The 24,658-nt window shown below is 42.6% G+C and overlaps 2 protein-coding genes across 5 annotated transcripts in view; one reads left to right on the forward strand and one right to left on the reverse strand.

The window, feature by feature from the left end:
- MGLL (monoglyceride lipase) overlaps positions 1–23,119 on the reverse strand; it is a 107,407-nt gene extending 84,288 nt beyond the window's left edge. The window contains exons 1-2 of one of the 3 annotated variants that reach the window (XM_048491928.1): positions 23,036–23,119; positions 21,380–21,518 (exon numbers count right to left, since the gene is read on the reverse strand). In XM_048491928.1, the coding sequence (XP_048347885.1) occupies positions 21,380–21,504 (125 nt within the window). In that variant the 5' untranslated portion in view covers positions 21,505–21,518; positions 23,036–23,119. The other 2 variants (XM_048491930.1, XM_048491929.1) reach the window with 2 other exon arrangements.
- KBTBD12 (kelch repeat and BTB domain containing 12) overlaps positions 23,016–24,658 on the forward strand; it is a 106,607-nt gene continuing 104,964 nt past the window's right edge. Inside the window, exons 1-2 of one of the 2 annotated variants that reach the window (XM_048491925.1) lie at positions 23,016–23,329; positions 23,439–23,502. The gene's annotated coding sequence lies outside the window, so the exon portion shown is untranslated. Of the gene's footprint in view, positions 23,330–23,438; positions 23,503–23,709; positions 23,736–24,658 lie in introns of those variants that run through there. The other variant, XM_048491926.1, reaches the window with a different exon arrangement.

The raw sequence follows: 24,658 nt of genomic DNA on the forward strand, positions 1-24,658 counted from the left end.
GTCAGAGTCTTTATTATGTAACCTTATGAATATGCTACGTCCTAGAATGTGCGAGGAAGAAGCCATGCTCTCCTATTATATGTCTATGAACGGTTTAATTGCTGTAACTGGAACAATTTTAAAATAGCACTGCTGTCATATGCAATTTGAATGCTTGGAAATTAAACCCTTCCCATACTATGAAAAAGTTAGTTAGCCAAAGCCCAAGGTTAATTTCAAGTGGATTTATGTCAAACTTGACCAATTAGTGTGAAGATTTTGGGGACGGTGATCTATACTTGATTTACTGGGAAGGCGATCTATATGTGTTACCGTTGCAGACATGCTCATGCTGGGCCGGCCCATACCATCAGCAGGAATGGAGGAGCCACACCAACATGGGGAGTATCTACCTGAAGGAGATTATTAGTGTTGTAGAACTGGAGCCAGCAACATCTGATTTGGGGGCTTTGAACCAGTCAGCACAGGGGAAGGACTTTGGCTCAGAGGCGGAGCATTCACTTGGCATGAAGAAGATCCCATGTTCAGTCCCAGGAATCTCCAGCCTTAAAGGATCAGGTGAAGTGAAGATGTCTGCCTCAGACTCTGGAGAGCTGCTGCTGTGAACAGTACTGATTTATATGGACTAATGGTTTGATTCAACAGAAGGCAGATTCATGTGTATCACCATTACCAACTCACATAGCGAAATAATGGCAAGTTCAAGTACATACGTGGCATTTTGTTGCAGTTAGCCTTTTTCTAACACCCACAAACAACAATAAGTGAATTAGAGTGGGGTGAAAAAAATGTAGAGCACAACAACACTACACAATGGAATTGCTTTAGTTAGTCGGCAGACACAGGAAGGAGCTGTGGGTCAACAGTGATCAAGCAATTTAGAAAATGCACAACTTGTCCCTTAAACATTCATCTGAAACAGTTTTGGTTAGTTTAGGGCATAGGTGTCAAACTTGCGGCCCTCCAGATGTTATGGACTACAGTTCCCATCATCCCATGCCAGCATCATGCTGGCAGGGGATGATGGGAACTTTAGTCCATAACATCTGGAGGGCCGTGAGTTTGACACCTGTGGTTTAGGGATATTCAGTGATTTTGGCATAAACAACACTAACCTAAAAAAGCCATCTCATAGATTTTAAACATTATTTCCTCTGAAGGACATCTCATGCTCAATCTAGTACTGTCTATACACAAATATGTGCATGTGAGAGGGTAGAGAGAGATGAGAAAGTGAGAGTCTGAAGGAGGACGTGCTTTAAAAATTAACTCCAGACAGAACAAATACGATGTCCCTAACACAATTTTCTCCACCTCGGAATTGCAATGTCACATGGAATAACAATACACTGTTGACGTCCTCTGCAACATACACCAGCTCTCAAGTATTGGTTTATGTCTGAAGAGAAAAGCAGTAGAACATTTTTAAATTGCCTCATCATGCATATAAACAATCTTCTCAAAAAGCAGCTACAACTTGTGAATGGAAGAGTCAGTTGATTTTCCTCACTGCCACCACCTTATTACCTCAACCAAAAATACTCACCTTACTCCACAGCTACTTTAAGTCCTCGTAAGGACAAAGCAGGTTATCCATACCGCACCTGTCTTTTTTCTCTACCAGGGCTAAAAACAAATGGGAACCCATTTGATCAGTGAAATACAGAGGGGGGGGGGGGGCAGTTACCCGCACTTGCCAATGTCCAGATCAGATGACATTCCTCCCAAATCTACTGGATTACATATCTGGAATTCCAGTTATGGAACATCACACACACATGAACCAGTATGTTAGCACTGCCATACAATACTTTGTGAGTCATCTGTAAAAGGGTAGATTAGCGGCAGTGTCAGCAACAGTATGAGGAAATACCCTGTGATTTTTTTAGTGTCACAAGGAAAGCATAAGCTTAGAGGCTGAGCATGATCCATTCATGTAACTCAGTATTTCACACACACACACAAGAAGTAACAAAATGTTGAAAGACAACACAAGTATGATGTACACACTGCTGACTGCTAAGTCAACATATGCTTTAAAGGCTGAGTCATGATTTCATAGTTTACAGGACTACAACTTCTTTGACATTTCATTTTGCTTATATTAGATACTAAGTTCCAATATACAGTAAAGCTCATCCTGATTCAAAAGCTGAAAAAGCATACACATACACACACACAGAGAGAGTGCGCGCTATATACACACAGAGAATTTGAGGGAGGTTTTTTTCTCCTTAAGTGGCAACTGTAGAAAATTTATGTATTCAAGAATATTTAAAAGTGAATAAGCATTTGCCCTAACAACAAACAGGGCTCAGTATCCCATGGCTAAATCCTAAACTACCATTTGAATGTTTTCTTTCTTAATTTTGTACAATCTGGTCCGATGAAGAGTTCTGTTTGGGGAACTCAAAAGCTTGCTCAGTGTTACATGTCATTTGGCTGGTTCTCATAAAAGGTATTACATGGATTGTGTTCTTGACTTTATGGTCAATGGTAAACAAATTCATACAAGCAAAAGAAGAACTTTCCTGGATCAGAGCAGTGGTCCATCTAACGAGAACAGAATTTCACTGTGCCCTGGCTGCCCATTTCTGACACAGTACAAAGCTTGAGTGCAAAATTAAATAATGTGCAAAAGTACAAAAAAGTGCAAAAATCAAATATTCCACAATCCTATGATACAGTATAAGTAGCCATTAACTTAATATGTTCCTTGCGTACTCTGTTAATCCCTTAGATAGACTCCTGGAAAGATTATTCAAATAGTCAGTTTCCTATACAGCTGGGACCCGTAATATACTCCCAGTGAAAGTGACACAAATATGTTGAATAGGTGGCAGGATGCAGAACGCAACCTGCAGTAAGCAGCATTTTCAGGAAAAGCTTTCCTCAGTGTAGAATATTTGGTATGTGCACTTTTTTGAACTTTTTCACTTTTGCGCGTTATTAAATTTTGCACTCAAGCTTTGTGCTGTGTCAGACGTTGGCAGCCAGGGCACAGTGGCCTTGTTTTCATTGTGGTTCCCGCACTGTACCCATTTTCTTTCTTTTCTTTGCAGTGGTCCATCTAATCCAGAGATTTCCAGCCTTCTTAAGCCTATTGGCACCTTCGGTATTTTGACACAAGTTGTTGGCCAAAACAACAAAGCAGCTGCTTCAGGAGGTGAAGTCAAAGACAAAATGGTTGCCACAGGAAGCAGGATGCCTTCTGATCAACGCAGCCAATCAGATCTCCAGTGCCCAATCAAAAGATCTGCTGGGCAAAAGCTGTACCAGGCGCCAGAAAGATGGATGACATGTTGCCAGTAGGGATTTCAGATCTAGTTCATGCTCTTTAGTTAATTAATCTTGAAAAACTAAAATCACCCACCAATTAAGAGGACATCCTCAAAAGAACCAGCAAGGACAGAAAAGCCCCTTAATATGTAATCAATACTCAAAGAATATAAAAATACATTTCTGCATCCAATACTGAAAATAGAAAAGGAAATCAGTCCTGATTTGCTTCAGCTGGCAACTACTGAACCAAAACATACATGAATACCTACAGCAATGCCAAAATAACAATTCTAGTCTAAGCTTCAAGCTGTTATTCGTTCATACAAAAACTGTGCTTTATTGGTGTTCTCTTTCATTTATGGCAGAGAAATTATAGCATATTTTAAAAGGCACTGTGCAAATGTCTCAATATCCTCAGAACTGCTCCTGCAATGCATCCCACAACTTCTTTGCACTGATGCCACAATGGTGAAAATGATAATAATTGCAAGAATAAAAACAGTGATTATAATTCCTGTACTTATATATTTGTAAATTCCAATGATTTTAAATAAGAAAAATGCAGGTTCACTGGAAGTTCAAAGAAATTATCCGCGATGAACTTTGCACACATGTGTATATTAATGACTTTTGTATATGTGGCTCCTTCCGCACATGCAGAATAACGCACTTTCAAACTGCTTTCAATGCTCTTTGAAGCTGTGCAGAACAGCAAAATCCACTTGCAAACAGTTGTGAAAGTGGTTTGAAAATGCATTATTCTGCATGTGCGGAAGGGGCCTGTGAGTAATTCTATGCAGACTGTAGCCATTAGAATGATGCTTATACAGTTTTCAAGAAAGTTTGTTTTTGAACTTTCTGGAGGCTTCTCGCTGGCTAAGGATGGAAACAGGATGCTGGATTAGATGAGATTCAGCAAGGCAATTCTTGCACTTGAAAGCATGTTGTTTAAACAGGAAAAATGTCAGAGAAGGCTGATAGTGATGAACAAAGAGGGCTGATGCTGAATGGTGCAGCCACCTTGGTACTTGTGTAGATTTGCCACCAGAAGCTTGGGAGGGGAGCCTTCTGCGGAGCTGACTTGGCTTACATGCCCTGCTAGAATCTTTATTCAACACTTCTGTTTCCACCTGTGGCATACAATGCTCTGGAGTATACAGGTTAAGCCAATGGTGGGATCCAAAAATTTTAATAACAGGTTCCGATGGTGGTGGGATTCAAACAGTGGCGTAGCGCCAATGGGGCTATCGGGCAGGGAGGTTGCTTTAGTAACCTCTTCTCGGCACTCAGAAAAAAATAGTAACCACTTCTAGAGAAGTGGTGAGAACTGGTCGGATCCCACCTCTGGGTTAATCTCTGTGGGGGCTACTGACAGAACTGCTTTGAAAGGAGAGTTGGCCTCACTAGCATTTAGTCCCTTTCCTGTTCTAACGTATTAGGATTACTCTCCTGCAGTATGAAAATAGCAGCACCAGAAAAATAAGTTCCTTGGGGTGCTCATCAGTGACAATTGCTCTGCTGAGGTTGGTGGTACTGAGGGCATGCCTTAAAGTATCAGACCTGGAGAACTGGGTTTGATTCTTCTCCTGCACAGGAGCGGTGGACTCTGATGAACCAGGTTTGTTTCCCCTCCTCCTCTTCTCTAAGGCATTCTTGTGCAGTACACTGTTCGATTCTGAAAATCCAAGTCTTTTCCTTTAAATTTAAAAATTCTAGCTCTGTAGATTGGAAAAAAATACTCTTGAAAAACCTGAACTGCCTCATTGTGCAAAAATACAGTAACATCAGTGGCACTCAGTCCTAATTACGTGTGTGCTTAGGACAGGAATGTTAAGCACATAGTTAAATGCTACCAGCTGCATTCATGTGCACAATTATTAGGAAATTCAATTTCACAGCAATACTTACTTCTGAGTAGACTAATGGGCTTAGATTGTAAATCCAGCTGATTTCTATGGAATTTTAATATCTAAAATTAGTTTGAATTATGCTCTCTGTACACACAGTTAGACTCAATTTTTTCACATTCAAAGACAACATTTTCATCACAGAATCACAGGGCAACATAGATTATCTAACAACATAGTTTAGCATTTGCCATATTTTATGAAAGTGCAATTTAAACTTTTGTGCAATGCCACCCTACCAGTCAGAAGTAAACACGATGTCCTACCTGCCCTATGATGTGCTTGGTAGATGGAAAAACATACTTGTTCTGAAATATATGGTATTTTCAAATTTATGGCAGCCCTTGCTAAATTTAATGTCAACTGCTATCTATTCTTTCTACAAATCAAGAGTATAAGACGGAATTCTTAATTCTGCATTTAACTGTTCAAAATTTACGACTAGGTCAACGAGATGCTTATCTGTATGAGAGTTTAATTATTTATGCTTCCTCACTCCTTCAGCCTAGCAAAATGAAGATACCAAATCTCTCTGTGCAATTGCTATAGTGGTGTTTAATAACAGCAGGAAAACTTTATTAAAATCTCCCCTTGCAAGCCATAAACCGACCAAACCAGTAAATTACATCTGCTTTCCATTTTTAGATAGGGTCACATTTTTAACACCATTGAGCCTCAAACCTGAAGAAATACGTAAAATACAGTCACCTCTAATTTTGCTAGGTCAGGAACTTTCCTCAAAAGACGGTACTAATCTTCCTTATCTTTAAACAATGTAATTTGTTTTTATCTGGCAGCTTCTTCTTATCTGGCCTCAGCCATCTCTGCACATTAACAGAGTGCAAAACCACTTTATAGATGGATTTACTGGAGGCATTAGAAGAAATCCCAAATAAGCACCCATTCTTGGCCAACTGTCTGTTCTTCAACTTCTGTATATTTTCTTGCACTCCTTGATCTGTATCATCTTGCATTTATTTCCAGCTGCAAAGCAGAAATAACATTTTGAGTCACTTCAGCAATAAGCCTTCCTTGAGGAAACTTCACTATGTCAGGCACTTTGGGCTTGTGTGCTGCTTGGCTCCCTGTTGCTAGAAGCTGAGTCACTGGTCACAGTGGTTTCCTTTTATTTTATTTCGGGGAGGCTTTAAAAGCCCCCACCTCACAAATCTCCTGGATGGGTTTTGCTTTATTTCTATTACCTCATTAACATTGTGACCACATACATAAAAAAAGTTCCTCAATTTACAGACAAGAAGGGAACTGTGAATAGTCACCATCTATCTAGGGGAGGGAAGGGCAGATGGAAGGAAGCAGCTCTCCTTCCCTTCTTTTCCTACCCCTTGGGCTCTGCCCCACAAAATAGGTGACTCTGACAACTGCTTCCATGGCAACATACAGAAGGACCCAATTTGTGGCAACACAGGGTGCTCTGCTGCATGAGGCTGCCACGAGCTACCTCCTCCCATGCCTCATCACTACTATTGCCATCCCCACCCAAAAGCCACAGATAACCCACCTTGCCTTTTTACTGCTCCAGCTGTATAGGACTGCTGTAGCTGGATAAGGCTTCTTGAACTCTCGCAAAATTACTTCCTCTCATGAGAGTTTTGGTTAAACTGGTCTCAGACAACCAGAAAATTACGTCTTCACGTGGATCCATTTTAGAGGCACCTCAGCCACTGGATTGAAAAGGGCCTCTTGTTAGTGCCAACAGGACAACGGGGAGATTACATGTCGGAAATCTGTAAACTTACTGTGGAGCCATCTGGAAACTTCTGATGAATCACTGGATATTAGGATGTCTGGTTATGGTCTCTCCATTATATCTCAAAAGAACGGTAGCAAGAGTGGCCAACTTCAGCCTGGATGACTGATTATCTTGTAAAAATTCTAATATGGATGGAAAGATAGGTCTGAGAAGGTCTAATTAATATCTCCGGCACCATCTGTGGAAAGTCTTCTAGGTGGAGCTGTAAATGCTTGTGGTAGAAGGTCTATGAGAGGCCATCATGATGTTCATCACCTCTGAAGAGTAATTCAGTTTCAGCAGTTTTGATCAATCAACTTCCATGTGGTCAGTTTTAGCCATTGGGGGCAAGGATGACATATGGGGCCCTGGTGTAGAAAATCAGGTTGTGATGGTAAGCTGAGAGGTGGGGCTGTGGACATTTCTTGAAGGGAAGAGTACCATGGCTTGCATGGCCAGTATGGGGCTATTAGTATAATTGACGCCTGCGGAGATCTTATCCATCTCAGGAGGTTCAGGATCACAGGGGTTGGAAGCTATGCATGGAGTTATCGGCCAAGAGGCACATAAGGTATCCACTGGTTCCAATGAGTGATGGTAATACCTCGTGTATGTAAGGAATTCCATAGAAGCAGAAATAAAAGGCTTTTTGGTGTAAAAGACCGTTTATTCAGACATCCTAGAAAGCTCACGTACACGACGTGGCAGGAATGAAGTCTCCCGCCAGAAGCACAGGTTATAACTCTGTCCATCCCATCCCCCCTCCCGGATTCCCATGGGAACGGAGTTCTCATCTCTCTCACAGAGATAAGGTCTCCGCCAGAGTCTCCGCCGCAGATGCTGGCCCATCGCCCGGGTTATGGAACTCAGTCAAGGCCAGGCGGCTGTCCTGAACATCAACACCATAGAATCCTTTACAGTGTAGAACTGAGAGAGCTGGGAGCTGCTGGGAGTGGCGAACAAGCCTGCCATTTGCTAATACCAAGACCCGCACTGAGTTTTTCAATAACTTTCTGCTTAATTATACCATCCCAGAGGATTTAATGCATGCGCCAGCAAATAATTCTGACCTGTGTGAATTGGTCTTCAAGGATGATACCTTAACTGATAAAAAATACAATTATACAATCCAAATTCTCTCCCTGGAATGGAGTAATCAAAAAAGATCCCCTCAGAGCATCTTATCTGGTGGATATCTCACAACATAACATAAGAAAAACACTAACATCATTATGTTTCCAAACAATGTCAATTGAGTATTTAGCCAGATGCTGCTCTCAAATTTCACTGCAACAGTGTCTCTGATCTGTGAGAGAGCACTGGACGATCTACCTCACTATGTCGCAGATGTATGTCGCCCTCTGTATGTCGCCCTCTGTATGTAGAACCAAGGTTTAGATTTCTTTCCAGGATTTTAAAGGGGATACAGTCTTATTCTGACTTCAATAAACTAAACTTTTTGCTTTCAGACACTGATTCCTTTGTATCCTATAGGATGGCCCTGTTTGCACAGGCAGACATCAAAATCAAAGCCAAGCAGGTTTCAGAGAAAGCAGTCTACTAAGAATAACCCTCCTGTTAGCTTGATAGTGCACCGTTAAAAGGGTTTTAATGTTGTCTATTCAACCACTGGGAAGAATTTTAAAGTGGGAGCCTTGTGACTGTTGATTTTATACTTCTCCATAAATTATCTCGATTAAAAAAAACCCGTATTTTTATTTTTTAATTTTTATATTCTACACTATATTGTAAAGGCCTAAGGCTACACAATAAAATCTTAGATGATCGTGATGTTTTCTGGAATTAGTTGTAATAGTTTTCTGGCCCATGCTATCACTGTGTGTAAAACTATGGAGGCTGTAGCTGAAGCCTTGATGGCCTTGGATGTGGCTTCATTGGTCTTCTTTTGCGAGAAACTGGATCTCCTGTCCGTGGAATCCTTGATGGAACCTTTCCCATCTTTGGTGACCAATCCTCCAACTGAAGAGCTGCCATGGGACATTCACCAGGGGTACCTGTAAGAGCTTGTATCCAGATTCTATCAAAGCATAAAGTTTCTTGACAAACATTAGCTGTGAGTTTGATCCTTTACTTCTTTATCTGATTTTCAAAAAAGACAGGGAATGGAAAGGCTTGCTCCAGAGTTTCAGATATGGGGAAAAAACCTCCTTGTTGCAGCAGTGGCGTAGGAGGTTAAGAGCTCGTGTATCTAATCTGGAGGAACCTGGTTTGATTCCCAGCTCTGCCGCCTGAGCTGTGGAGGCTTATCTGGGGAATTCAGATTAGCCTGTGCACTCCCACACATGCCAGCTGGGTGACCTTGGGCTAGTCACAGCTTTTCGGAGCTCTCTCAGCCCCACCCACCTTCACAGAAAAGTCAGCTGTGAGGGGGGAAGGGCAAGGAGATTGTAAGCCCCTTTGAGTCTCCTGCAGGAGAGAAAGGGGGGGATATAAATCCAAACTACTACTCCTCCTCTTCTTCTTAAGCCTTCCCCTGAAATTATCTTGACTGGTAGAGGGCTTCTCCCTAGGGCCTTCCTGTAAATCTAGGGCTACTAGCATCTTAGACAGTAAGTAGGAGAAATTAAGGATTGCTTAGGAATCTCCACAGGGGAAACTTCATTATCAGAGGAGAACTCCCCTTCTTTCCTTTCCTCCCCCTCAGTAGAGAGGGAATCCATTCCCAAGGAAGGGTAGGACTTGTGCCTTCCTGGTGGCCTTAGTGGGCCAACTACAATCCCCTTACTGGGATTTTGTTGGACACGGGGCTCACTATCATGAGGGCAAGACAAACTAAGGTGGCTAGAGAAAGGATATGAAGAAAAGGCAGAAGAAAAGCATAGAAGTAATGTAATAAATCACAGAGCCTACTCAAACTCCTGTTTCCCTCTCCTAGGAAGGAAAAGGAGCAGAGAAGGCGACTCCCACCAGGAACAGGAAGCAGAAGAAAAAAGTTGTTCCTGCTACCCTGCACCAAGGGGTGGGAATAAGCCACTCAAGATGTTCTCCTGCCTTCTAGGGAGAAAGGAGGGTTATTGCCTCCAACTCCCAAGCAGCAGCAGGATAGATGCTGATGGAATTGAGTACTGTCGCCTCCACTGAAAAAAAACCCTGCACTTGAGGAGACTGGCAGTGGGCTCAGCCGTCCTCAGCTCAAGCAACCAGGACCTCAGGCAGACCAGAAATCTAAAAACAAACAAATCTAAAAACAAACATCACATGCCATCACAGAGCCCTTTGGGGATTGGGCGGTATAGAAATCCCATAAATGAATGAATGAATGAATGAATGAATGAATGAATGAATGAATGAATGAATGAATGAATGAATGAATGAATGCATGCTGGGTCCCTTCACAAGCCATCTCTGTGGAACAGCTGGCAGAGAGACAAAGCAATTGCCCAGTTCAGTCCAGGAAATTAAAACAACCCCCTCAGCCACACAACCTCACTGAATGGCTTCTCAGAGGGCCTCACTACACATTACAAAGACCTTGTGTCATCCACCAACAAACACAAGGACTTTTTAATGCGTAGTGAGGCTCTCATAGGCTACATTAACTCACAGGGTTGATGTGGGGATAAAACGATTGTGCATGCCATCATGCTCTCCTTGGAGGAAGAGCAGAACAAAAATATTAAGAAATAATATCCAGTACATGTATCATACTTTCAAAGTACGTTACATTCATCATATGCATTTTAAATGAATTATTTTTGTAACTGAAAAACAGAATTAAAATATTTTCAGAGTTATCTGGATAGGCTAGACTCAGATTTTTCTTATTCCTGTCTATGAAAAGGGTAGACACAGAGACCAAGTTAGCAATCTACCAGAAAGTACTAAGGAAAGCTTGGTGATGCTGAAAGGAGGGGGAGAAGGGTGAGCAAGCTGCCTGCCTACCATTGTTACTATTCCTTTATCAGATCTATTTAGAAGCAACAAATGCCAGAAACTCCCCTGGCTGCCTGAAAGCCCTCCATAGCTCAAAACACCCTTTTGGACGGCATAAGTCCAAGGGCTCTGCCAGGGGCATTCCTGGCTCCAAAGCCTGGTGGAAGCTGACTAAAGTTGTCTCCACCCTGGGAATGCACCCAGTCAGTCAGCTCCCCCCAGGACATCAACCCAGGTCTGGGAGCCGGGATCTCTTTCAGGTCAGGTGCCACTGAGATCCATGGCGCCCGCCTCCTAGTTTGACCTACCCACTGCTATATGTGCCAGCAGGGTGGGCAAACTTAAAGAGTCCTCCACAACACATGCAAACCTATCCCTTCTGCTGAAACCGCTACAGGGAGAAGAGGAATTAAACGCAGAAAGCGCTTTACACACTGCATTATAAAAAGACAACTACAGGAAGCTGCTGCAAAATATGCGAAAACAAACCCATCAGTCCACAGACAGGCTATGAGGAAATATGCTGCATGTCACCCCAAAGTTCACAAACAGGCTGCAAAGAAGTATGCTGAATGTCACCCCAACGTTAACAGACAGGCTGTGAAAAAGTACTCCTCCACCCACCCTCACGTTAACAACACCGCTACAGCCAAATACTAACAACATACCTTACAAACCACACTATCACCTTGGACTACTAAACATTTGTTGGGTTTTGCATATGGACATCAGATTTATTACTGTCGAGACAAGTTTACTGCTCTCGGCCTCCAATCACCCTGTGCTTGATGTCGTGCTCTGAAGTGGTGGGATGAGTCCCCAGGAATGTGCTGCAGTGGCGGTACTGTCCAGCTCCCTGCCCTTCAACCCTACCCTGAACCTCTTCACAAACCTCTTCATCAGCATCCAATGACAGAATACTTCCTTTCTGTATCCCAAAAATACAATGGCTGCTTCCACATGACGTCTTTGAGAGCCCACCAGGTGAAAGAGAGCAATAACACATTGCATTATAAAAAGACAACTACAGGAAGCTGCTGCAAAATATGCGAAACCCATCAGTCCACAGACAGGCTGTGAGGAAATATGCTACATGTCACCCCAAAGTTCACAAACAGGCTGTAAAGTAGTATGTTGAATGTCACCTTGAAATTCATAGAGAGCCTGTGATGAAGTATGCATCGCGAAGCACAGGTGCCCTGCTAGTTCTTTTATAAAGTTTTAAACCATACAGTAATATTTAGCATTTATACCCTGCATTCTTAACCTGTACTGGCTAATGAGATAGTATACAGCAAACAAAATTAAATACAGAATTTTAAAATTTAATATATTATATTTATGCCCTACCCCATTCCCAGTTGACGCTGGGCTCAGAGCAGCTGGGAGAACTAAGGATGAGGGAACAAATGATATGTACATCATCGCGTAACGTTATCTTACTTCTAGTAATTGGAAGCTTCACTCAGATTCTCTCTGCTATTTATCCAAGGAAGAAATTCTGGCAGTTGCCATTTTTCCTGCATTAATATGGACTGGAAACTGGTTTTTAATACTGCTGAATATTAATTTCTCCATCTTCTTTACAAGAACTCCATTTATACTTTCTTATTTCAGGTGCCTGCCCATGTAGCAGGTGCCTGCCAGTGTAGCAGGATGCAGATAATTAGAAATACATCTTTTTCTTTTAAATGCTGAAGCTTTTGGTGGATTCCTTGTAGCATAGTTAATTTAATTGGATCCTGGACTGTCATGATCAATTTTCTAAATTTTTATTTAGCATTCAACAGGACAGCATATCTGGGTATCCTAAATGACCCAAAAGGGGCTGAAGTGTGTGGTAATAATCTGATCATAATAATAACTATTCATGAACCATCTTGTTTGCCTTCTTTCACTGATTTTCCTAGTGCAAAACAAAGGTTTTGTTTCTATGGATCGTTCTAGAAAAAAATCAAACTAACAAAAGATGTCTCAATCATCCACTGCTAAAAGAGCAGAAGGCCTATCTATTAAAATACCTGCTTATTTGAAGCTGGATTATTTCCCCCCCTCTGGGGTAGGAAAAATTAATAACAGAGTGTCCCACTGACAATTAATGAAGCAGACACCATGCTGCAAAAGAATGCATTAACACTCGGGAAATGAATAAATAGATGATACATGAGGGATAAAGAATGAAACAGAATCTGTTTGTGTTAATAAGAACTGGGTTGTCAATTTCTCAGTGTGTGCAACCTATCAAACATACATTATTGTCCCATGACCAATTTCATTTCAGCAGGGTCTTAGCAAGAATTTACTGAAGGCGATGTTTAATGGGTTTTTTTTTTCAAATCCTGATACACTGAATAATAAATTCCTGCCAATGTAGAACAACTTTATGTACAGGGCAAAGGCAGGCAACCTTTTCAGCCCAAATGCTAGGAACAAAGTCTTATGGGGGAAAAACACATTAGGTACAAGCCAAATCCCGGAGGTGCTGATAGGACCTCAACAGCTCATCTTGGGGCCAGCTGGTAGTTGACTAGGATATCTGGAATAAGTCATTCCCAGCCAGCCCCATTACTTATGCCAATGCCTCAAAGGTTCACCTCAGTTACATGACTGGAAAACTAGCTCCAGGTGAGAATAAAATAGTCTGGCATGACGTTGTCTGGTATATATGCCAGGAGTTTCCTACTCCTGTTACAGATATTTTACAGATAACAGGAACACCTCTTGTCTTTTTCTTCATAGAGCTCCACTTACATTAGAACCAATCCAATTCCAATCACACTATATCATCTTCAAGTAAAAAGGTGGTTAAGTAGTTTAGCTTTCCTGAAGTGGAATTACTTGTGTTTTGAAAACTTTTTCTGAATTCAAAGGAGATATGCCTACAATGGTGAAGAGGGAAGAGTAGTCAGTCTTTGGAGCCTGGCACAGTCCTATACATTCCAACATTTCATGGGAGAAAAATAAAGGCATGGCACCACCCCTAATTTGCTCATTTATATGTTATCATGGCACACTTCAGCAATCTCAGGATGTGAAAGGGAAGGTTGTGTGCGTGCATTTATCAAAAGGCGCTCAAGAAGCAAGGTTTATCTACCCCTGCATTTACTCATATTTAACTTCTATAGATCTTGCTGAAAGAGTTGAATTCTAGATAAACAGAACATTAACTCAAAAAGCAAAAAAATAGGAAGAGTCAGTAACCAGGGAGAGGTACTAGAGGTACTAAAAACAGGCACTGTACCTGACAAATAAGGTTAAAGCACATACAACACCCTACCTTTGGAACCTAGGCCAGGGCCTCTCCTGCAGAAACACAGATGATCTATTTGCAAAGCGTTTTAGAAAACAACCAATTTGTAATACTTCATTTTAGGATAGTGATCATCCTAAGCCAGCAGAGCCGTTTTCAAAAGAAACACATTTTTACCTCTGGAGACCAAAAATGATCACAAAATGTGCTGTTATTTTTGAAAGTGTATACTTAATTGATTAACTCTGGCAAAAAAAATGCTAGTAGAGAAAATAACTGAAATGGGAAGCAAGAGTAGAGTGTATTCAGTTCCTGATATTTTACTTGAACTTGATGCCAGGTTTCTGTTCACACAACAAATAGGTAACTTATAGTTCTTATTGTGGGGGGAGGGGAAACCACTATATTTAACAAAGAATGACCATGATAATTCCTCAGTAGCATGGTACAGTTCTCTTAACTATGTTCTTGCATTAATGATTACTTGATCTTTCAAACAATGATGTACTTCCCTGAACATGTTCCTTTATTGGGCAGCTGCAGCTGTGATTATATCATAACTATATTGACAGAAGTAGCACACCAACTCCAAGTTTTCTTGGATAATGTGTCTGCTCTGGACCCTGTTCAGTCTGGTTTTAGGCTGGGCTATGGAACATGGGCAGTCTTGATACATAAATGATGTATATCTGAAGACAAATTAAGGCCATGATTCTTTATTACTTCTACTGGATATATTGGCAGCTTCTGATGAGTAGCTCATTCCATCCTACTGAGGTATTTGGAGGGATATGCCTTTGACGAGTTAAAATTATTCCACATGGATTAGACTCAGAGGATCACCTTTGGAGAACAGTTCACTTCAGTGTGGGAGTTGTCCTGTGGGGTTCCATGGAGTGAAAGGTTGGAGTTATTTGATATTTTAATATGTTTTTAATAAGATGTAATTTATTATTTATTGTGGTTGTGCTGATTTTGTTTGTTGTTGACTTGTACACCGCTCAGAGCCCTTAGGGGATGGGGCGGTATATCAAATCCAAGAAAGAAAGAAAGAAAGAAAGAAAGAAATCCTATCCTCTGTTATTTAACCTCTATGTAAAGCCCTAAGGAGAAATTATTTATAGCTTTGGAATTGGAGGTCAATGATAAGCCAGTGACACCCGGCTTTATATCTTTCTATCCAAATCCCGTGATTATGTGGTAGTCTTGAAACTTGACAGGACAGAGGTAATACTGACTGGGAAGCTTGAGGTGTTCAAGGACACTATACTTTCCACTTTTGTTGGGGTTCAAGTGACCCTTGCTGACTCAGGTGAGAGTTAGACTGGACCCAGCATTACTGCTGGAGAAGCAACAGAATACATCGACATCCTGGAGGATGGCTCCTTACCTGAACTCACCTGGACCCATACTACGGTAACAAGACTAGAATTTACCTTGGTTTCCCCTTGAAATCAGTTATTTCAGCTAGTGCAGAATGCCAGTTTAATTATTATTGGTAGCTAGGCAAAGCATACATATTATATTCATTTGACAGTCTTTCCACTGGCTCCCCTTGAGCAAAATTCAAGGTATTGACTACCACAAAGAAAGCCCTTCATATCCTTGCACCCTCATATGTGCAAGATTACCTCTCCATCTATGCCTCTCCACCCCAGCTTCACTCATCTGAGCAGAGTCTTCTGAAGGTGTAAATGAGCAAGAACAACTGCCCATCGAGATTTCTTCTCTGTATGGACCCCCATACAGAATGGAATGGTCAGCCTGAGGTCAGGCGGAAGAAGAGTTTTGGATTTATATTCCCTTTCTCTCCTGTAAGGAGATTCAAAGGGGCTGACAATCTCCTTTCCCCTCCCCCCCCAACAAACACCCTGTGAGGTGGGTGGGGTTGAGAGAGCTCCAAAGAGCTGTGACTAGCCCAAGGTCACCCAGCTGGTGTGTGTTGGAGCGCACAGGCTAATCTAGTTCCCCAGATAAGCCTCCACAGCTCAAGTGGCAGAGTGAGGAATCAAACCCAGTTCTCCAGATTAGAGTGCACCTGCTCTTAACCATTATGCCACTGCTGCTCTCGCAACCCCTTGGCATTTTCCAAACTATTTAAAACAGGATCCAATGCCCTAGGCATTTTCCAAACTATGTTAAACAGGATTGTTCAGGAAGGAATTTTAATAAAGGAAATAGAGCTATATCATAACACATTGTTCCAAGGAAACACAATGTGTTCCTTCTTTCATAATACCATGTTCTGCATTGTTGAATGTGTCATGTTTCTCATGTTTCATACTAACGTTTTGTTCAGACTGTTTCAAATTTCTGTAACCCTATCACATTGCTTATTAGTCATATCATTCTATTGACTGTGTTGATTTAGACTATGTAATTGAATCTCAGTGAGAAAGGCTAACAATAAATAAAAGAAATGAAATGAAATTCTTACCAGAAAATTGACTCTTAAAAAACAAAACACTATTTCTTTAGAAGTGAATCAATGTGTGTCACCTGTCCCATCCCATATTACACACCTACTAGTATATCTTTTTGCATTTCAAAGGACTTAGGCATACAACAAATCAAGTTCAACAAGTCCAACAGCTTGCGTGGGTAGATAAATGCATTTATATTTATCTGCTTAGATGTCGGAGCTGAACAATAAGCCAAACCCACAACCTCTGCCATGTAGCAGGGGGGGGGGGGGGGGGGGTTCATCTTAATGGAAAAAGTCACAAATTCCATCAATGTAGCCTATCTTATATTGTGTACCACTGCCTCATAATCACCATCAAAACAGAACTGTGTTTCTCAGGATGAAACAGATGTGATATTGGAAGAGTAAACAGCTGGGGAAGGAGCCTTTCCCAGTACTGGTTTTTTTGACCTCAGGCTATAGGAGCTGCTTTTCCTTCATGCATAAATTGGTGTCCCCTCCCCACCTCCACTCACCAGGCAAACAGCAGCCTACCAAGAACACAGCTACACCTCCTTTCTGATGGAGCCCTGATTCAAAAGAAGCCCTGCATTGCAGCTCTTTTCTTTTAAAAAATCTCATTCACAGATCTCTCAATATTGCATGTAATTTGGGAGTCATGGCGTCAAAGGCATCTGTGTTTGTCACATGCAGCAGGGGAATGTAGAGTATGGTATTCAGCAAGTACAGGTGTGCTCACACAGGTGTGTGGAAAAACTAGATGAAGCAGAGATTACTTTCAGCTACACTTTGCCTACTTCATACCTAGCACATCACTCCTTCTTCCCATCCCTTCTGGCAGTCTTCCTTTCCTCTTCCTTTCTTCACTCTGCCTCAGCAGCAACATGCTAAACTTCAAAAGTTTCTCACCACAACACAGGTCATCTTTTCCCAATAACTCAACCCATCTCCACCAGTCTTTTTGACTAGCAATACAATTTTGTTATTCCTTCTATCTCTTCTCTATGCACCACACCAAACTTGATGTCAGCTCTGTTTGATGAGTCAAAAGGATAATAAGACGTGAAGATAATACATTTATTTGGAAGAAGCACAGTTTGGTTTCATAGGAATCAAAGCAAAAAAAGTTCTAGTTCTTGTGGTTGTACAGAAAAATATGTACATTATTTCTGCTTATGAGAGGTTCAGGCTGTGGCTCCTCAGACCTAAATCCTTCTCCACAGATCTTTATCCTGTATTCCAACTGCTTCTCTTGCTTAACCTCCCTCATTCATATGAATGTCAAATTCTGAAACACTACTAAAATAAATTGTGCAAATTAAGCAAAATTATATTATTTTGCTAGTGCTTTTGGAATATATTTTTGGTTCTCTTACAGCAGGAAATGGGATTTGGGAACATGCTATTTTTCACACGGTCTACGTTTCTCTGTGCTATGCATTTGAAGACTAGACCTGAATATCTTGATATTTAACATTCCTGAAAGGCATGATGGGTAATAAAGACACTGAGTTGGAAGAATTCTCATGTGGTTGTTTTCACACTTCATTTTTCACACAAGTATCTGTGTGAAGTGGTGTGAAAAATTCAAAAATTCCCATACCTGAGAAGATGCCTGAAACCTAGCAACCTTATTTTTTTCATATAACCACCAGAGTAATTCCAGTCCAATCCTGTACTTCTGAGAAAAAAGGTAAGTGTGAACCCATTACAACTAACAAAAATATAGATGTCCTCTTCCAGGATTAAAACCCTATTAAAGTAACAAAACTCTAAATGGATTCAAGGAAGCTACCTATTATTGTTGTTTATCATTTTAAAGTTGACCTTAACTAGGAAGATTCTAAATCAAAATCAAGGGTGATTTGTAAGACAGTGAGGAATGAGTTTGCTCCACAAAATGAGTATTTCACGATTATCTCACGAAATTAAAATGTGGCCAACAAATTATGCAGCAGCCTACAATCTCTCTTTTTCTTACATACAAAACAAAATACAGTGGGGGCTAAAAATAAATGGGTCCACACACTTCAGAGCCACCTGTAAGTGAGCAGCTCTGATCCCGTCACAAAACTAGGGCAATCCTGCTCTCATTCAACTGCTTGGTGAGAAGGGCTCTGAAAAAGGCGAGTTACCAGGAGGAAATGAAAAAGGCAAGCTCTGACTTTCACGGTGTTATCATCCTTTCATTTCTTGATCAAAGACTCATGTGAACACCACTAATTTGCTAAGAAATTAAACATGAAAGGGGAATGTGGTTCTGCAACTCACTGCAGAACACTGTGGGCAGTTAATGATTAATTAGCATTATAATACGTGACAGGCTGGTTTCACAGAAGAAGCTTGTTTTGATAGGGGATTTGTTCACTAGAGGCAATCTTTACATTGATGCCAGAACTGTTACAGGCAGCGCCAGGACCTTTCCCCTTGGGTTTGCTGGAACTGCTGCCTGAATCAAGTGGACGTGGGCAAGCCAAGATAATGGCTTCAAAGACAACACCATTACTAGACAGGTTTGTCCCCCGACAAACATGCTCACATGACATGCTCACAATGTGACACAGTGCAAGCCACTGAAGCAACAGTTATGAAATGTGCAGCATTATTAGTTCAGAGCCATTTTTTCAAGGTGTTGAGACTCTAAAGATTTTGTATCTAGGTCAAAGGTGAAAGCAGGTCTGGCACTAAAATAAAAGTCATGCTAGCAGATCCCTTTCATCAGATCCCTTTCATGAAAAGTTTGGGAAATGAGTGGAAGGACAGCAGCCTATGAGGTGCGGGAGGGACTATGCCAGTGGTGGCAAACCTCTGGCACTCCAGATGTTATGGACTACAATTCCCATCAGCCCCAATTGGCCATGCTGGAAGGGGCTGATGGGAATTGTAGTCCATAACATCTGGAGTGCCAAAGGTTCGCTATCACGGGACTATGCTTTCTTCAAAGAATCACTTTGGTGGCTCTTCAAGCAACTCCAAAAGTTTGTAAATTGTTTCCCGTGTACTAACATAAACATAAACCAAGAAACAGAACAATAATACATCAAGCTTAGTGGCCAGTCTTCCAAGTATGAATTAGTTAATGAACATGGATAGGGAAGCACACAGGTAACCTACAAGAAGGCTGAAAATTGAGGTCAACTACCACGAAGATGAACTGATTCATCTCTGTGCTATTCTAGCTGTGGGGGGAAAGTGTGATCAAGTCATAACTGACTAATAGTGACCCATCAGGGGTTTTCAAGGCAGGAGATGTTCGGAGGTGGTTTGCCACTGCCTGCCTCTGCATAGCAACCCTGGCCTTTCCTGGTAGACTTCCATCCAAGTACTAACCAGAGTCAAGTATCAACCAGGTTCTTGACAACATCAGGCTAACCTGGGCCATCCATGACAAGACAAGTCACAGCTGGTGACTCCAAGAGATTTTCAAGGTTTCAGACAAACAGCAGTGGTTTGTCATTGACTACCTCTGCATAGCAATCCTGGACTTCTTTGATGGTCTTCCATCCAAGAACTAACCAGGACTGACCCTGCTTAGCTTTCAAGATTTGACCAAATTGGACTAGCCTGGGCCATCCAGGTCAGAACTATATCAGCTACTCTTCCTCTTTTCTATGAAGTAGGCAATAATATTGAAAAAGCTACGCTATGAAAGACAGGTTACCAAGATGTTGGAGGCAGGTTACTATGACAGAAGGATCACGGATCTGACATATGGAACTTTTAAATTTCTATCTTCTGCCTGAAATCAGTCATTTAGCACAACATTCAAGGCTTCTGAGGCACTGGAGTTAGACAGCTATAAAATCCACTGAGATAGGAAAGCTGAATTTCCTACTGCTCCTTGGGTAGCCATTTTCCACAAGTGATTTCTTGCCTGGCAATGTAAAAATAAACAGAGCTTATCCTGTTGGCTTGCAGGAAAGACAAAAAACTTAACAATCCTCTCACCCTTTCCCACATGTAACTACAGTTCCTAACTAAAGCTCGTATTTATTAACAGTATGTCAGTATATCTATGGTGGCCAGCAAAAGGACAGCAATAGCATACAATGAAAGAGAATCTAAAAGATATATTCTTTCAGAATACAACAGATTATGCAAATACACGAGCCAAATAAAGAGTCATTATTTGTTAGTTGTGGTTGTTGTTTTTTAAAAGGATGATGTAGTGATTTGGCTATAAATCTGAACATATCCTTGGAACTCTGTTCCAGCTCATCGAAAACTCACAGCCAATCTAAAGAGGAAGAGTCATCTAAGTAAAGCTATAAATTTGGGAAGAGGTAAATGATATACAACATATGAAACCCTGGTCATTATACTGGGATTTATAGCAATTTAAAACAGGTCTCTGAAGTTCTGGTTTGCTAGTTCTAAAAATCATGGAAAGGGCTAAGCCATATCATGCCAAGTGCTTCACTCTCAGAACCAGCAGTGTTCAATTAGAATGTCTAGTTAGGAGTTAAGATACATGATCCACAGGTTTTTCCTCAAGTTTTCTTTTTTTCTCCACTGGGTGAATTGTCCAAAGCCTCAAAACTTTACACATAAATTGCATTTTTCCATGCATGAAGTAAGGCCTGATATAAAGAAGAGACTAAATCCCTCACAGCTACTATATAAGCATGCAAGTTGTTGGAATTAGTCTACCATTGCACACCAGTGCAGTATTTCAACCAACAACTCCAGAGAAACCCAGAGAAATCAAGGTGCTCGCCTCTGCATGGGAAATTTCTTGAGGCAAGAATCTGTTGTGCAAAGCACCTGCTTTATGTGCTATTCTCCATATGGTGATACAAAAAGCAATGAAGCTGAACAAATGAGGTTTAAAGTATTCACACACAATGAATGCACCATTCAATAGTGCTCACCTCGGTGTGGCTGCAGGCTTCCAGTATTTGCAGAACAGGTATTGCCCATCAGCATTAACCATATGAGGAAGGTCCTGAAATGGGACATTCTGGGGAGTCTTCCTTGGGGAACTTTCCTCTGGCATTCTGGAAGAGTGACCTGAAAGGCATCAAAAGAAACAAGATATTCCTCTTTAGCAAAAAGGATAGGAAGGAATGCTGCCAAGGCATTCTCCAGTTCCATTCCCTGAAGAAAGCTAATCTGCAGAGCAACAGATACTGCACAAGAGAACCCCTTTCACTTTTCAAGGGTACACAAACCTAGGGTGGATCTCATCTGCTCCTTCCAACTGCTCTGCAGACTGATGGCTCACATTTTTATTTTAGTTTATTTTTTGCTCGGAGAAAATGCTGTAAAGGATGGAGGGAAAGAACAGCACCCATCCGTTGCCTCATTACAGTTTGTATCACCTCCCCTCCCCAAATTCTCCCATCTGTGTTTATTTTCCATCAGTTTAGGGAAAGCGGATCTGGGGGTGGGGGGGAAGAGAGGTTTTAGCTGCAATCAAGTGCAAATTGTAAAGCTCCTGTATGGATACAAGAAACCAGCTGCATAAAAGATTCATCATCTCCCTTTAAAAAAAAATCTCCAGTGAACAGCACAAGAGAGACTGTAATGAGGTGACTGACACTGCCTTGTTGCTATGATCCTTTCTGACATCTGGGGGAACGGGGGGGGGGACCCACAGAGAAGAGAATGTCATAACAAACCTGATTTCATCCTGTGCACGGTTTTGCATTCCAAAGAGAAGCCGGCATTGCAAGTCAAATGCAATCAGAAGGAGCTCTTCGCATGTCGCCTCTCAGCCGCAGGAACACCCAACCTAACATCCAGCACCCCGTTGGTGCCTAGATCAATTCCTCGCGGTTGCAAGAAGCAGCTCTCGCTCAAGCCACTAGCAGCGACAGCGGCAATGCTCCCTTCCCCACCCCTCCCCGCAAGCTCCTGAGCTCTACAGGGGCTGGGCGGGCTGCGATCGGCTCTCCCCCTCCCCCTCCCCAGCTCTTCTTTGTAATCTCTGTCGAAAGGGAAACTGATCTTACATTTACCACTTCTGGTTAATTTTGCCACTTTTTTTTTTTAGTCCTTCAGCAAATTGAGTGTGGGCTGCAAGCAGGAGCGGGAGAAGAGGGATGATGAAAGGGGGGGGGGGGGGGAAGCAACAGTCCGCTTCCCAGAAGCTAATCTACTATCCGCGCGCACACAAACATCAAAGGCACCTTGAACGCATGCAGCGGTGGGCCATGCGAAACGAAAGTTACTGCACGGGGCCGGCGGCAGGTCGCTCGCAAACTTTGCTTCTTGCCACTGGGTAGCGAGAGGGCAGCTCCACTGAGAGATCTGCTTGGGAAAATATCTGAAGGCTGCTTAACCCAAGCTTTGCGAAGCCTGATGCAAGCTTGCAAATTCAACGTGTTTTTTTTAAAAAAAATCACACCCACACCTTTCAACAAGCAAACCAGGGTACACTAGCAGAGCGGCAGCAAGAAAGCAAAAAGATTCACATGGAGTCGCGACCCCTAGAGAAGGGAGCGCGACGCACACTCGGTGGAAACACGCTGCCCTGCTGCAGGATGGTGGAGGGGAGGCGGGAAGAGGAGAGCGGGCTTAGTTACCAGGTGGTGAGACGCGCTGGGATTGTGATGTTGCTGCCGCCGCGGCTGGTACTGATAGTGGCAGGCGCGGAGGCGCTCGCTCCATTCACCCAGACGCACATGATGCAAAACTAGCTGAGGCGTGGAGGTTTATTGTAGGGCAGAGGAAACAAAACCCGAGCCTGTTGAGCTGGAAGGAGCAGCCCCGGAGGCAACTGGACTGCTTCCCACGCACCGCCCTGCAAAGTCCACTTGTGACCAAGCAAGCGGGCGCTGATGGCTTTTTTCAGGTGTAAAGGTGTGCCCGGTTTCTTGGTGAGTCCCAAGTAACAAACTGGCAGCGGCAGGTAATGGAGACCCTCACCAGGGCAATTATAAATTAGAGTTGCATGACCACATGATAATATTCTTTGTTTCTTTTAAGGATGGGAACCTAATGCCTCAGATTTCTAGACCAAACCCTCCAAATGTTGGTCCTGGATTTGTAAGTAAGTATATCTGTTACATTTCTTCTATGTGACTATGGCTTGCTACACAAAAAACATCTCCTTGCATATTATTCCACTCTTCCGCCTTTGCAGATTATCATCACCACCACCCTTCCCAATTTATAGTTGCCCTGTATTTCAGATATTGTCCCTGGGGTCAAAGGAGGTAAGAGCAGAAATAGTTTAAAGGGGGTTTGAGCTGGTGGTTTTTGGTCCTGGATTTGTAAGTACCGGTAAGTATACCCGCATCTGTGGTTGCCATCTTCAGACTCTGGGTCACTACCCACTCACCATAAGCCGCGGGGTCACCTCTTTAAAAGCCACGGGGGTCCAGGATGCTCCCCACATCACCGGCGCTCACTGCGCAGCTGCCCGGAATTTGCCGCTCTCCCACCTCCTGGCCGCGCGGCAAATTAGCTCCTCCGCAAAGAGCAACATTTTTAAAAAAAACCTGGGGTTGTGGGGAACCTTGGCTGTTTGCGCGCGGCTGATTCGCTGTGACGCGCAGCTCACGGCCAATCAGGAAACAGGAAGCGCCATCTTGTTAAGTGGGGTTGTCCCCGTCTGAAAGTGCGCGTAGTGATGACGTAGACACGTGTCGACACCCTTTTTTCATTGCACTTTCGCGGAAATTGAGACGTGTGCACAACAAGACGGGGAGACGTCTTAATTATGGGGGAAAAGGCCAAACGATTCAGCGCAGCAGAGCGAACCGAGCAAATGAAGAAATAGAAAAGTAGTGGTGGCTTTCGCTTTTGCCTGGCGACTGCTGATGACGTGTCTCGACCACAGAAAGCGCAGCCAGCGATTTACTGCTGACGTCAGCATGTGCCGACGTCTTAAGAGAAGGCTTCCAGTGCCTCTTTGATGACGTTCGCATGTACGCACGTGCGAACCTATCAAAAACAACCTCGTCCCAGCCAATCACAATGGAGACCCGCCCTCGGCTGGCCGCCACTTTCACGTAACTCATGACGCACACGTTTGACCGCCAATCGGAGCACTCTATTCTCCACATTGCCACGGAACTCCCGCTCTTTGCTGCCCACGTTATTTCCTGAATGGCAAATGTGTGGGGAACAAATGTCTCCGTGGTCAGAAGCCACGGAGGCTTCTCAATGCGGGGTCGCAGCGGCGTTGCAGTTTGGTGAGGTAA

Source organism: Sphaerodactylus townsendi, linkage group LG03, assembly GCF_021028975.2.
Source record: "Sphaerodactylus townsendi isolate TG3544 linkage group LG03, MPM_Stown_v2.3, whole genome shotgun sequence".
Taxonomy (NCBI): Eukaryota; Metazoa; Chordata; class Lepidosauria; order Squamata; family Sphaerodactylidae; genus Sphaerodactylus; species Sphaerodactylus townsendi.